This window comes from Berghia stephanieae, chromosome 7, assembly GCF_034508935.2.
Source record: "Berghia stephanieae isolate SIO BIC M18660-M18661 chromosome 7, UCSD_Bste_1.3, whole genome shotgun sequence".
Taxonomy (NCBI): domain Eukaryota; kingdom Metazoa; phylum Mollusca; class Gastropoda; order Nudibranchia; family Aeolidiidae; genus Berghia; species Berghia stephanieae.
The window spans coordinates 28,390,072-28,406,046 of NC_088366.1; the positions used below are offsets into that span (position 1 = coordinate 28,390,072).

At 35.2% G+C, this 15,975-nt stretch overlaps 1 protein-coding gene across 3 annotated transcripts in view; it reads left to right on the forward strand.

The window, feature by feature from the left end:
• Positions 1–15,975, forward strand: part of LOC144976997 (uncharacterized) — a 21,189-nt gene that overhangs the window by 4,839 nt on the left and 375 nt on the right. For all 3 annotated transcript variants that reach the window (XM_078921658.1, XM_078921659.1, XM_078921660.1), the window contains exons 3-9: positions 480–613; positions 1,227–1,334; positions 2,059–2,104; positions 7,417–7,525; positions 8,726–8,831; positions 10,117–10,268; positions 12,937–15,975. The exon at positions 12,937–15,975 is cut by the window's right edge and continues 375 nt beyond it. In XM_078921658.1, the coding sequence (XP_078777784.1) occupies positions 480–613; positions 1,227–1,334; positions 2,059–2,104; positions 7,417–7,525; positions 8,726–8,831; positions 10,117–10,268; positions 12,937–13,043 (762 nt within the window). In that variant the 3' untranslated portion in view covers positions 13,044–15,975. The remainder of the gene's footprint in view (positions 1–479; positions 614–1,226; positions 1,335–2,058; positions 2,105–7,416; positions 7,526–8,725; positions 8,832–10,116; positions 10,269–12,936) is intronic.

The following is a 15,975-nucleotide window of genomic DNA, read 5'->3' on the forward strand; positions in this document are numbered from 1 at the left end:
CTTCTTTCGTACCCTTTCAGCTCCTTCTCCTCTTCATACTCCTCCTACTATTCTCCTTTCATCGTCTTTCTAATTCCTGTAAAGACAAATAAAAAACATTTAACAAAAAAGTAGAGCTTTACTATATATTTGCTCAAAGCAATTTATAAGGGGTCCCAAGCCAACAGCAGTACTATAACTGCATTATTATTATTATTATTATTATTATTATTATTATTATTATTATTATTATTATTATTATTATTATTATTATTATTATTGTTGTTGTTGTTGTTGTTGTTGTTGTTATTATTATTATTATTAGTATTTTTATTGTTATTATTATTATTATTATTATTATTATTATTATTATTATTATTATTATTAGTATCACTATTTATTATTATTTATTATTATTACTATTATCAGTTATTAGTCTTATTTTTGTTGTAATTGTTATTCTTATTAGATAATAAACAAGGAAATATCTTTCACTTCAGGTGATAAAGGAGGCGTTTTTAAAAGAGAAAAATGTTGACACCAAAGATTGCTTTGCTGATCTAGTGACAGAGACTGACAAGGCTGTAGAAAAACTTGTTCACGAGCACATTGTATCAAAGTTCCCTTCTCACAGGTAAGTGATTTGAGCGCTAAAATACTACTCTTTAGATTGGAAGACACACATATATTTTCCTCACGACTTGTATGTTTTAAATGATCTCTCCCATACAATTTATTGGGGATGCACTTTAAAACAAATTTTCCACCCTTTAGTTGATTTTCTTTGCGTCGAAACAGGATTGAAAAGAAAACTTTGAAATCATTTTTAGAAATGTTTAAAAATGAGAGTTATGGGATTTTTAACATCAATCTTTTATTTTTAAAATTAGGTTGATGAATACCCGTAATATACTGAAACAATATCTATGCCTGTATTTCGTTTTTCATATGGTTCCTTCGCTCTGATTAAAAAAAAGGAAATGTAATAAATTTCATCTTGGTGATGTAACTGGGTTTTTTAAAGATAAAAAATAATTTAAAAAGTAACTTTTAGGTTTCATTTAAATCCTTTTATCAAAACATGAATTTTGTTATTTTCAAAGAATGTGAATGGTTGTCAACTTTGTTGACAGTATATTGACATTTCTTGTTCTTAATTACTCCAAAGCTTTGTTGACAATGTGTTGGCATTCCTTGTTCTAATTTACACCACAATTTTGTTGACAGTGTATTGTTTCTTTGTTTAGATTCATTGGAGAGGAGACCGTCTCTGAAACTGGGGCCAAGTGTGAACTGACAGATGAACCCACATGGATTCTTGATCCTGTCGATGGAACTGCCAATTTTGTGCACACGTAAGCTACATTGATAAACAAAATTTGATATTTTTGATATTGATGATCATTGTTTTGAAAAAATGTTTATAGATGCAATCTGAAATTGTCAAAATCATCCATGTTAATTGCTCAAACTCTATTTAAGACATAAAGTTACATATGGTTAATTTAAAATTTGCTCAATTGCTTCTCTTTTCTTATCTTGAAAAGAAAAAAAGACAAACAAGAAAAAAAAAAGGAAAAAAAAAAAAAGAAAAGGAAAAAGAAAGATAATTAAATGGATGCGACAGGAATAGAGAAATGTTATTTCAGATCAGAGCAGACATGGCAAAAGACTATGGAAGAAGAGATCAACAGGTGGCATAGGCTTTGAGAAGTGCACAATTGAGTCCTTGGAAAAGGCTTTTTACTTACTTTTTTTCAAGATACTCAGGTGTAGAATGAGAAACGACATTGTCTCTGTCGAAAAAATTGTAATAATGGCTTACAGGCATGATTACCTGTCCTAATGTTCATTGTTGCCTTTTCCTTTGGACTACCTGTAAAGTGCTTTTAGCATATTTAGTGGATATTGCTCTGGATATAAACTCAACTTCTTGTTTTTTTGGGGGGTTTTTTGTCTTTTTTTTTCTGTTCATTTATATTAGTTGCTCTCATATGGTCTTTCAGACGTAAGTATTCTCAGCACTATAATATTTTCCAAACTAAACTAATATTTATATCATTCACCATCCTCCCGCAGTGTTCCTGAGGTGGCATTTTCCCTAGGAATTACAATCAACAAAAAGGTAGATATGGTCAAACAAAATTTTACATTGCATTCTTTAAATCTAATAAAGATATTCAATAACTCTAAACTCTCAGTCATATTAATGGTTTTACTATAATTCAAAACTTAAGAAATTAATTATAATTTTCCCCAGGTCACAAGTCAAGGTAATCTCATTTCATGGTAAAAATAAGTAAGACTGTTTTCTTTTTGTATTTTTGGGTTTTTTTATTATAAAAAGAAAAGTTATAGCATTACTCTGAGTATAGTTAAGATTAACCCTGTGATACCTATTTTGATATTCATAATGACAGAAATACTAACTCTGTTTAATTCAGTCCACTTATATGAATTAAAAAGAAGTTGATAACTTATTGAAATCCTTCAGAGTCATAAGGCTCATGGAGCTGGAGTATGTTCCAGTTTTTGTTGCATTAATTAGACCAGTAACAATTGCTTGCTCTCTTGATAGGAATTGAATTGAATAAAGAATACGTCTGAACAGATCTGCCAGATTTTTTAAAGCTATATAACATTAGAAATAAATGTCTCATATATCAACATGAATTTTACTAGAAGATGGTTATATTCACATAGTGATCATCATCATCATTGCCTTTTTCACCCTGGTCAGGGTATAGGCCACAGACAAACAGTTTCCATCCTTCTCTATCCTGAGCCAACTTTTTTATCTCATTCCAGGTCTTACCACTTCTCTGTATATCAGCTTCTTTAATTCTTCTCCATGTTCCTCGTGGCCTTCCCCTTGATCTTCTGCCCTGAGGTTCCAGTCCAATACTTTCTTTGTTATAGTTGAGTCATTCTTTCTAAGCGTGTGTCCAATCCACCTCCATCGTCTTCTTCCTATATCCTCTCCTACTGGTTTCTGCTGTGTTCTTTTCCATACTTCTTCATTTTTTATTCTATCCATCCATTTTATTCTGAGTAGCTTACGCATGCACCTGTTTACAAAAATCTGTACCCTCCTTATACATGCCTGTGATGCGTTCCAAGTTTCACATCCATACAGTAGGACAGACTTCACGTTTGAGTTGAAAAGTCTTAGCTTTAGTTGAAGGGAGATATCTTTAGTTCTCCAAACTCTGTTCAAAGATGTGAATGCAGCCTGTGCCTTTCCTATTCGTGCTTTCACCTCTGCTTCCGTGCCTCCATCCTTGTCAATTATACTTCCGAGATAGCAGAAAGTGTCTATATCTTCGAGTTCCTGATCTTTTACTTTGATCTGCTCCCTTTGACGCGTACCTATCCTCAAGACCTTTGACTTTGCAGGGTGTATTCTTAGACCAATTGATTCCGAGAGGCTGTTTATAATTGTGGTTTTTGTTTGCATCTGGTCCTGGGTGTGGGACAAAAGAGCCAGATCATCTGCAAAATCCAGATCATCCAACTGTGTCCAGGGGGTCCACTGTATCCCATTTCTTCTCCCTTTGGAGGTTTCCTTCATTAGCCAATCAATGGCAAGGATGAACAGGAATGGAGAGAGCAAGCATCCCTGCTTGACACCAGTCTTAATTTCAAAGCTGTCAGTCAGCTGATCTTCATGTACAACCCTGCAACTTGATCCTTCATACATTTCCTTAATGAGGTTTACTATCTTTTCAGGGAGTCCATAATGTGCCAGAATTTTCCACAATGTTGCTCTGTCAATACTGTCGAAAGCCTTCTCGTAATCCAGAAAGTTGACAATAAGAGGAGAGTTCCATTCTATAGACTGTTCCACTATGACTCGCAGAGAGGCAATCTGGTCGGTGGTTGAACGGTTTTTCCGAAAACCTGCCTGTTCGTCCCGCAGTTTAGCATCTGTTGCATTCTTAATTCTCTCTAAAATAATACGGTTGAAAACCTTTCCTGGGATAGAAAGAAGAGTGATGCCTCGATAATTATTACAATTACTGAGGTCCCCTTTCTTTGGAAGCTTGATAAGATGTCCTTCCTTCCAATCCTTTGGGAATATCCCGTCATTCCAGATTCTCTCAAATAGTGGGTGCAGGGCCTCAGCATTTCTTTCCGCATCAACTTTTAGAGCCTCCGGTGGAATCTGGTCTGGTCCAGCAGCTTTCCCCCTTTTCATCTTGTTAATGGCACCCACAATCTCTGCTATCGATGGTGGATCACAGCTAATTGGTAGCTCATTCCTTGCAGGCAAAATTTCTGGCTGGTTGTCTGGTGGTGGTCTGTTCAGAAGGCAGTTGAAATGTTCCCTCCATCGTTCAGATTGAGCCTCTTTTCCAAAAATAGTTTTCCCATCTTTGTCTTTGACTGGTACCTCTGGTTTCCCATATTTTCCAGCAAGTGTCTTGGTAGTTTGATAAAGGATCCTCATGTGTCCTCCAGTCGCTGCTGCTTCTGCTTTCTCTGCAAGTCTGTTCATGAATGCTTCCTTGTCTTTCTTCACAGATCTTTTGACTTCCTTAGCTATGGCTCGATACTGCTCTTGTGCATCCAGTCTTGAAGCCCTTGTTCGGCTTGCATTCACTTGTTCCTTCCTTGTTCTCCTCTTTTCAATAAGGTCCAAGGTGGTTGGACTTATCCATTCTTTATGTTCCGATTTCTTTACCCCCAATACCTCGTGGCAAGTTGTTATGTAAACTTCCTTGATCTTTGCCCAATGTGACTCTACATCTATGTCCTCCTCGAGCTCAGTAAGAGGTTGGAATCTATTACTCAATTGTAGTTTGAATTCCTCATTCTTTTCCCCATCAAGTGCATTCACCTCGAATTTTCTTCTTGTATGTGATCTGGCCCCGTGTTTTCTGAGTCGGAGCTTAAGCTTTGCCAATAGCAGATGGTGGTCTGATCCAACATCTGCCCCTCTCCGTACTGTCACATCTTCCAATGAACGTCTGAATCTACGAGAGATACAAAAATGATCAATCTGATTCTCTGTCACACCATCTGGTGAGACCCAAGTTGCTTTGTGGATCCTCTTATGGGGGAACACTGATCCTCCAATCACCAAACTGTTGAATGCACAGAAATTTGCAAATCTCTCACCATTATCATTCATTTCTCCCATGCCATGACGTCCCATGATACCTTCATAGCCTACGTTATCCTGTCCCACTTTTGCATTAGCATCTCCCATCAATATGTTGATGTCTTTCCTTGGCAACTTGTCAATGACTTGTTGTAGCAGACCATAAAATGTATCTTTGTCCTCATCTGTTGCATCATTTGTTGGGGCATAGATCTGTACAATGTTCATGCTGATCTTCTTACTCCGTGTTGTAAAGGACGCCATGATGATCCTTTCTCCGCATTGTTCCCATCCTCTCAGTGACTTCTGGGCAAACTTGCTTAGAATTATTCCTACTCCCTGTGTATGAATCCCGTCCCCTCTCCCTGAATATAAAATCTTCTCCCCAGACTTGAGGTGTTTCTGTCCGGATTGTATCCAGTGGGTTTCGCTTACTCCAAGTATATGCAGCCTGTATCTTCTCATCTCAGTCACAACTTGAGAGCTTTTTCCTGCTTCATACATGGTGCGAACGTTCCACGACGCAATTCGAAGCTGCTTGTTTGGCGAAGACGTCATCGGGTCAGCAGAGTCCTTTCGGCTTTGTCTGTTGTCCTTCATAAATTCTGTAATTCCAGAAACTCTTCGGTCGCCCAAGCTAAAAAAAGGATTTGGTTTGTCTGTCTGTGTTTCTGTAACGGTTTGAGTTTAACGGAAAGGGGTGTTAACCCTTTGCCAACCCCCAACCTGGAGGACCAGGTGACTCAAAGATGGGGGAATCACACACCATTAGTCGCCTTTTACGACACGCTGGCTTGGCGTTGGGCTATTCTTGACCCTCTCAGTTGAGTGATCTATCGATATTGGCAATTATCAGTCTATAAAAAAAAAAGAATAAAATTTATAATTGAGTAACAATATCCTGCTGTGAGGTAAAATGCAAGAGCCAATGAAATCTTTCTGTAAAGAACCTAGAGGCTAGCAGTGAAGTCTTAGAAAACATCATTGAATCTGATGTATGAGAAATTCTGATTCGGAGTCAGATGAGGAGGATACCGCATCATGGGAATCAGTTTCCAGCTATGCCGCTATAGCAGTTATCAAGACCTATGCTGCTATGCACAATAACATCCTGAGGTCTCTTCCTTCATTACCAGTGCTGAGGACAGGGTCTATAAAATTATTCCTGGACATCAGAAACAGACCATGATAATTTACCTTCTAAAGTAAAATTAAGTGAAGCATCCTAAATTTCAATTTTGGTCCTTTTAAGGACCTCCTCCCCATCCAGATTGACTTTCCTTCTTGTTATTTTGCATGATACTTTTATCAACATTTTACTGCAGTACTGACAATGCTATATATCCGTCCTCGATCTTCGACCCTTAAACATTACTGTAACCCAATATGATGCCTGACAATAAGTACCATTATCACCTGCTGCAAAAGTGTTTGGAATCCCCATAAACTTTATAGTTTTTATTTTCGCGAAATAAATTGTCACTCTGCGATTAAGTTAATCAAAAGTAGATGAATTAGATATATTTTTTTTTTTTTTGTGTGTAAAGAATTGGTTCATTTGAAATGAAACTACGATTTTTAAAAAAGCAAAGTAGTTGTTACAGAATTCATGGCTTTCAACTTTCTCTCTAACTTGGTCAAAAATAACCTATGAATGATGAATTTGGTTCTAATGCTGGTGGGGAAACTGGTCTAGATGATGAAAGCGATGTTGAAATTGATAATGACGATCAAGATGATGGCCTTGTTTTGCATTGTTGTAATGGACAATATTTTGTTTCATTTTTATTGAGATTTCCATTACAACAATGAGCCCACAAGGAATTGGGTTATCAGGCCTGCAAATAAGTGCACGTTGTCTAGTGTCCATTAATAACTCAAATTCGGATTGCGTCTTTTATTTTGCAATTTTGACTTTATAAAATTTTTAAAACACAGTACTAACAGTCTGAACAACATGTACTTGGTATCAAATTAAAGAAAAATGATTCCTCTTGTCATATAGTTGTATCATTTCAAAAACGGAGATATTAATTAATTTTCTTTTGTGACAATTTTTTTGTTTGTTTAAAGACTTAGCTCTTTGCAATCAAGCATACATTGAAGTAAATGCCGGTAAGGGCCTGACGTTTAAGGATTAAAGGCTAAAATTTCAATTTCAGACCAGGTTCATGATCCATCTTCAACAAAAATTTACCATTTACCATTTTAAACAGAATATATTGTATTTAAAGGTACTTATTATTTTTTAATTATAAATTGAAAAGATTGATAATATATGATAATCTTTGATAATAGATGCTAATCTTTATATTGTCTGACTCATGTTCAAGGTTGTCATCGGAGTAGTATACATTCCTGTAAAAGATGAAATGTTCACCGCCAGAGCTGGTCAGGGTGCATTTTTAAATGGTAAAAAGCTGCAAGTCAACAATACTAAAGGTATGTCTAAAAAATTCTAACTTTTGGGGATATTTAAAAAAAAAAAATTCTTGCTTTTTGAAAAAAATTATTATAAAATCGATATGAGATAGAACTACAGTGCTGAGCGGATATATCGACAACGGTTATATCGACATGATGCTTATATTGACATGACAATAAGGTCCCATATCTTTTTGTTGCTGTATAACATTAGTAAATATTGATCACCTATATTGACAACAATTTTACCATATATAGACATGTGAACCATCGATACCGGCAATAATTTGTCTAAAAAAAAAAAAAAACAAAGGTCAAGATATCCTGCAATGAAGTAAAACACAACAGTCAATGAATTTGCAGAAAGAGACTGCTGTGATGTAAAATAACAGTCAAAGAAAAACCAAGATTATTGTCCAGTAACATCCCATGAATCGTCATTGATCATAATCGTGATTTCTGCTGGCAAGCCTAGCCCCTTGGGCAGCCAGGCTTTGTCCCGGGCTGTGCCATCATATCTCGATACTGAAATCAGGAATGGGAATTCCCGATATCAATATTTTTGGCTTTCAACAAATAGGCTAACGATAAATGCTCCCTACATCACCACTACGTACGAGGTTGTCTATCTGTCTTTGCAAGCTGCCCAGCCAATCCCGTCTGGAACTGAGACTAAGTGTTTGTAAATGAGATAGACAATGATTTATAAATCTAAATGCTGGGTGAGTGAGATGATTTCTTCCCCATACTTTAATTCTTTTATTAAATTTTATCACTTGTTATTGAAAACATTCTGCTCAAGAAAAAAGAAACAAAAAAAAGCTTGAGCTTAGCACAATATACACTTAACATGCTCAAAACGCTTTGACCAATAGCAACACTTAACATGTAGGACGAGACATGATGCCTGTTAGGCGATATTACAATTATTTTGGGACTGAGACAATGCTTTTTATGGCCAGGTTCTCATTTTACACCTGAGTATGGTGAGTAAAGAGCCTTTTCCAAGGACTCTACTATGCACTAATCAGAGCAGGACTCAAACCCTGGCCTTCCGATACGAAGGCGAGTATCATACCATAAGACCACATAGCAGCACAGGAAGGACACTTATAACAAGTTTTTTTTGTTTTAATATTCAAATTTAAAAATTATTATATTTTTTTTTTTCATGTACATGAATTTAGATTTTAGATATTTTATATCGGTTATTTCCAGATTTAAAAACAGCACTAGTGATAACAGAGGCAGGGAGTAGCAGAGATGCCACTTCACTAGACATTAAGATGAAAAATATACACAAGGTTGTCACCAACTGTGCTGGGTAAGTGTTTATGGGGTCGGGGGGGGGGGGGGGGGGGGGGTTGGGGGTTGATGAAATGAGTGAAATATTTGTAAGCATCCATTTTTTAAAAAAGAGAGTAAAATATTGGCTCCTGTTTATACCAAAGGCGAACCCCCCCCCCCCCCCCCCCCCCCCCCCCCAAAAAAAAACCAAAAAAAACAAAAAAAAAAACAAACCCAAAAAAACAAAACAAAAAGCAAAGCAAAACAAACAAACAAACAAAAGAACCAAAAAACTATGACATATTATTATTGCATCACAAGAATTTTAATTTAAATCCTTTTCTTGACCAAGAATTGTAAAAACAGTTTAATGCGATTGCAAAGTCATCTGCCTTAAATTGAAGGTAACAACTCAGTGTTGAATGGATGATAAATTAACGTCCTTACCGGGCTATTTTGTTAACCTGACAGCAATAGACAACTGTTGGCAATACTTGTGGGTGGTTTAAGGGGGCTGTATCTTTATTTCTCTTAACACTGTAGTCTTTTTTCTATCTGGCCTTCCATCCTTGACCAGGAATGAGAAAACTTTGCTTTGTTCAAGCCTTGGTGCGTAAAGGAGGTAGCTGCGGTCGGATAGAGCTTTTTTTTTTTTTCAATTAAGCAGTGTTATCTTTTTTGTTTTCATGTAAAATAATTTCTGTATATGTGTAATAATAAACCTGAGTGTCTCCCTTATGAATAGAATCCTATTCTTTGTCTGTTTGAGACTATGGTTTTCCTCAAGCTGCTCACATGAGTAGGTTGCCATAGAGACCTTTCTCTGTTGTTTCCTTTATCTCACTTTTCTTATGGAGTAGGGGACCCAAAATGGTTGTAACATGGATGAACTCCAAATGTTTTATGTGTTATGCATAATATTCCTACCCCGAGCTGATAATAATCTGATAGTGTCGCAAGTGCTGTTAAGCTTCTAAAACTCTTTACCGTACTCGAATATAAAAACAATATTTCTCGCAAATACTTCACTGTTCAACAGAATCTCACAAATAAAGTGAATGCAGAATTTTTTCAAAAATAGGTCACCAGAAAATATATTTGAAAATCGGCATACAAAGTTGCAACACTATTCGAAGAAACTATTATAAACATTTGAAAAAATATAAACATAGAGTATTGGTTTCACATATTACATGTGTTCATGTCCTCTGCCAAAGGTGTTATTTGTTTTGTTAAGTGTAAAAAGTGATTCTGCATGTGTTTTGGGCTTGAAAAGAAATCAAATTTTAATGATTTGCTTGAATGTGTGTTTTGCTTTCCAGGATCAGAAGTTATGGTTCAGCTGCCTACAACCTATGTCTTGTTGCCTCCGGAAGGGGGGATGTTTACTATGAATATGGCGTGCATGTGTGGGACTTTTGTGCAGGGGCATTGATAGCAGAGGAGGCTGGTGCCGCAGTCATCGATCCTGCAGGTAATTGATCACTCTGAATGTGTGAGGCTGTGATAAAAGGTCATTTTTAATCTCTAAGATGTTAAAATTAATAATAAGATGAAACAAGTTTTATTCAAATATTGATGGAAATTTACAATGTATATGTTGCCATTACCATTAATGGTAGACTAATACAACCAAAGCATTAAATATGTAAATCTAAAAGAATCTAAAAGAAATCTTTTAAAAAAAAATATTTGTGGAAATTGTCAGAATTTCTTGTTGAAATAAGGAAATAAGTTTCCTTATTTAAACATCGCCGAATGATAATCCAATCGGCCTTTTGCTATCAAAGGTGTTGAGTAATTTCTGAAAGGGTCACAAATTATGATGGACAAAGTTTGTCGAAAAAGATAGAGGGTTACTTTAAAAGTAGGAACTGTTAATATCACATGTCTTTGTTATTTTGTACTTGACTCTTTGTATTAATTCTGTTCATTCTGTCCTTGACATATGACATTTTGTCAGAATTTCCTCTATTTGCATTATGGTAAAGAAGATTTGTTTTAGCAACTAATGTCACATTTGTGGTTTAGTTTTTCACATCACACCGAAGGGGCCGTTGAAACATCACATTGTTAATAAAGTAGGCATTTATGATTTTATATTTTATTCCCATGATTTCTGTTTGTTTGTCTGTTTTGTTTGTTTTTTCTTTTGATGCTGATTTTATTATTATTATTTTTTGTAGCAACCCAACAAAACTATGACTATTTATCAACTGCAATCAGTGTTATAAAAAAAGCTTAATATAATGATTTAGATAGTCAGGGTATCTCAGAAGTTTGGAACCAATATGAAAATAGTTTAGAGAGAAAGAGACAGCACAGCTATGCACAGTATGTTGGCGAAATTGAAGAGAAATAATTCAAGTTTTGTTTAACACAAACCAGAACTCAAAAATTTACTTTACAGATTTTTAAGGATCTTTTAAAATACACACATCTGTTATGGATTTCAACGTGTCCACCATCTTGGGTGATCAATAATTTAATGCGTTGCTCAAGTTCTCTCCAAGTGTTTTTGAGCATTTCTTTGCTGACTGATTTAACTGTCATCTTAATTCTTCCTTAAATATCTGCCAGGTCTGTCACTTTCACTTTGTAAACTTTTTCTTTTATGTAGCTGCAGAAAAAAAAACAGTCCATTAGTATGATGTCTGGTGATCTCTGCCAATCCATCTATCTGGACACATGTTATTTAAAATTGTAGGACAAACAAGCCCTAGTGGGGTGGGGCACCATCCTGCTGAAAAACGATAGTAGGGTGGAGTTTTACTAAATGCAGGCAAACATATTTATTCTGAAGATCATCATATGTTTTAGCCTTTATTGAATGTTCTGAAAAGAAATACGGTGCAATCATGCAGTCGATAATAATGCCACACCACATGTTGAGTTTTTGGCTGCTGTGTTCGTGTTCCCTAAAAGTGCCAGAATTTTCATGCCCCCAGATCCTTGAATTGTGCTTATTTTGTTTTCCAGAGACATGAAAGGTGGCTTCATCGGTAAAAACTACTCGTTTTAGAAAGAAATCTTTTATCATTGTTTAGCTTGTGCCTAATTTCATGAGCAAATTAGAGTCGTTTTGGCATGTCATTGTTTTTTGTGTGTGAATGACTTGTAATTTAAATGGACGAAATCCCAATATTACGTGTACTGAAGGCGTGGAAAACTCTAACCGCCTTGCTCCTGACTTTGGCTCACCCGCAGAATGTAAGAACTCATCTTGAACTTTACGCAGCTTTTCTTCTTATGTTTTTGGCTGTCCACTTCTTTTCTTGTCTGCTGTGGAAACAGTTTCATAAAACTTAATGGTCCAACTATGAATTGCCTTGTGGCCTGGTGCCTTTTTTACATACTTGGACTGAAAATGTCTTTTGACTTGAAAGGTGATTTAATTTCAATAAACCATTTCACACATTCCTCTTTTTCTACCTCTGTTGCCATTTTCAACTGTTTTCAATAAACTGGGCGCAGTGTTCAATTGTGTGTTCTAAAGACAATAAACGTGGCAACAATAAAGACTTGAATGATTTCTCTATAGACTGAAACAAATTTCATAATGATATCTTCATTAGTTTCAGAATAAATATGATATGTTATTGGTTCCAGACATCTGGAACACCCGGTACTTACTGATATGTTATGATGGTTTTTTTACCAATTTGTTTTCAACAGACCAAGACTGGATTTCCAATTTTATATTTTTATCATTCTTTGATTTTATTCACTTGATGATATTACTAATTCTAAATACTTATTCAAATAACTAGTTTTAAACCTTAAAATGTCATTCATCACACATCTATCTAGCCTCGTGCTGTAATCTGAATTCAATGTTTCATTAAAGCCATGTGGACTTTGTTTGGTTGGAAGTAGCAAACTAAATGTTTTAGTTGTCTTGTCTTGTTATTAAGTTGCAACTCCGTGCATTGAAGATAATCGTGACTGTGAGTGTGGTGAGAACAAGTTCTTTTACAATAGTCAGTTTTCCTTTTTTGTCTGCTGGTAGTTGATGCAGATTTAATATAATGAGAATGTGTGCAGAAAATGATGTTGTTTGAAAGTTCAAGTCTCTAATATTACTGTCATATCATCAAATCAAAAGACTAATGTTAAATTATTATTATCATTAATCATTACAGGTGGAGAAGTCAACTTGTTCTATAGACGTATTTTGGCAGCATGCACATCCGATTTGGCCAAGGAATTGTCATCACACCTTATACATTTAGATTTAGAGTCTGATTAGTTATATTATTAATAACCGTTAAAGTCTTTGTCAGTGTTAAAGTTATAAACACTTTATCTGGTCTTTGAAATGTAGATGGATATTATAATATGGGATCAATCGTGGCAAAACGGGTTTTATGTCAGGATAAACCCAATCCTTGATATTGAAATTATGGTAATAGATATTAGACTTTTGTTTAATTTTTAAGTTTTATTGGGAAGAAGGAATGCCTCTTCCTAGGTGGTGTCTTTTGTGACCTCCCATTGTGGGCAGGAGGTCACTTGCTGTGTCCTCTATCCCCCTGTATCTGGTTTGAGTTGCTTTCTGTATCTGTCTTGAAATGAGATTTCTTGGTTTTTGTTCTGGCCCTTGCCGGAGTCCTTGATTGAGAGGGAAAAGTCAAATGTATAGTGTTTTGGGAGGTGATATTGTTATCCTTGTAAATCATCTCTCTGACTGTTATATTTTTGCTTTGAACATTTGAGTGTGTTAACAATTAGTAGGATCCTGTGCTATTGTCTGGATTAGAATTTTTGGTGATCTCAAACTAAGTACATTGATGGTGTGCTCTTGTAATCTACATCTGTTCCTTATTTGAACCAATTTTCCCTTGTCTTTCTTTTTCTTGGGTGCTTTAATTGTAATTCTAGAATTTTTTGACCTACCCCATATTTTTCCTTTTTACTGGCGCTGAAATGACCAAACTGTGTCGCAAGCATTGTATAACCCTTAAAAACAAAAACAAAGCAATCTCTTAAATAGATCCAAACTATAATTTCACATTTCTGGTCATTTCGCTTTAAGTCCTCTTTTTGGCTCCAGACATAAAACATTTTTGAGATGATGGGTCACATATTATGTTGGGGTGAACCGGTACCTTCTATTAAATTTTTAGCTTTACTTATCAAATGTGATTTCATAATAAATGCCTTTAAAAAATATATGTTTTTTCTCTTTAACCTAAAAAAGAAAAAAACCCCAAAAAACCCTGCCCACACTCTTTCTTTCCATCTACCGTTCCTTTCTGAAGCAAGCTTGCCCCCTCAAGAATTCATTGACACTAATATTACAATACAGAACTTTTAAAAATCTCTTAGAAATGTTGAAAGATACCAGATAATGAAATGATCACAGTGTATATTTGAAATGAATGTGTGCGTGTGTGTGTGTGTGTGTGTGTGTGTACGTGCGGTGTGTTTGTATTTGTGTGTGTGTGTGTGCGTGCGTGTGTGTGTTTGTGTGTGTGTATGTTTGTGTGTGTGTGTGTGTGTGTGTTGAAATTCATAAATGGGAGCTGTAGTCTGGATCCTCTATTTAAGAGCCTACTACAATGACCATGAAGAAGAAGAAGAAGAAGAAGAAGAAGAAGAAGAAGAAGTAGTAGTAGTAGTAGTAGTAGTAGTAGTAGTAGTAGTAGTAGTAGTAGTAGTAGTAGTAGTTAGAGATCCTGATTCTGATCAATTTTGGCTTTGGACTCAATTTAAAAAATCTAATCATTCTGACATGATACCAGATTGGCAAGGTGGGTCTCATATGATATAAAGAAGACGTTATTTGAATCATTTACTTTATATAAACATTTAGTTATATGTATTTAGATGCGTATATAACAGCCTCTACTTAAAATAAACTGGTTATTTGTTTATATTTTATCCATTCATGCATATATTGTAATTTTTTAATTATCAATTTTTAAATGTGATATTAAAACCATTTAGTGCAAGCATCTGAATAAAAAACGAATACATTGCAACATTTGATGGCTTTAACAATCAAAATCCACCAGGAAATGAAGAACTATGGAGTGTTATCCTAGCAGAATTTTATATCAAGTTCTTTAATTTGCATACTTTTTTTAATATCTATTTCTCATAGTGCAAATAAGAATTTAAATTTTACACCAATTCTTTAGACAGGAATTTGACAAGCTGGCTGCACACTTCAAATTATCTTTTTAAAAATATAGCACAGTTTTCACAAAATTTTCCCCCAAAATTGTTTTGTAAGGGGTGTCAAACTGAACAACTAGGACGAGACATGATGCCTCATTTTACTCCTGTGTATGATGAGAGAATCAGAAGAAAGAGCCATTTTCTATATATGTTGTTGTCAAACTGTTTTTTTGGGTGGGTTTATTTAACCTCCCATAGTGGGCAGAGAGGTACTTACTGTGTCTGCTATCCCCCTATATCTGTTTTCCAATAGCTCTCTGTCTTTGTCTTGGAATAAGATTACTTAGTTTTGTCCTGACCATGGCCGGAATCCTTGGCTGAGTGGGAAACAGTTGAATGTATAGTTATAGTTTTGGGAGATGATATTTTATTCCTTGTAAATCATATCTCAGTTATAAACTGTTTTTAAAATTTTTTTTATCGAACATATGATTTATAAACATTTGAGTGTCCTCCTCTAAGTGGGTTCCTGGTCTTTTGTCTGGACGAGACTTTTAGATCTCAAACTGAGTACACTGATTGTGTGCTCTTGGAATCTACAACTGTTCCCTATTTAAACTATTCCCCTTTGTCTTACTTTTTCTTATGTTCTTTTAATTGTAAATCTAGAATGATTTTACTATCCAATTTTCTTCCTTTTTACTGGCGCTGATATGACCTAAATGTGTCGCAAGTGCCGTAAAACCCTTAAAAACAAAAAAAAATTTAAATACATTTTAAAGCATTTTAGTGGCTTTGGCAGGACTGGCAAAAATGTTGGTTGAAGTTGAAGATTGAACAACATTCCTCATGTGATTATGATCTCTATAATCTCATTGTCTTGGTAAGATCACATATTGTTAATGGACAATGCGGACACAAATGATATAATTTAACATATAACATATCATTGTAAGGGTTGCTTAGGTCACAGGCCTTTGAATACTCTGTTAAAAAAGGTTACGGTCAAAAATTCCTGATATGATCATAACTATGATCATAATTTACATTATGAGTAA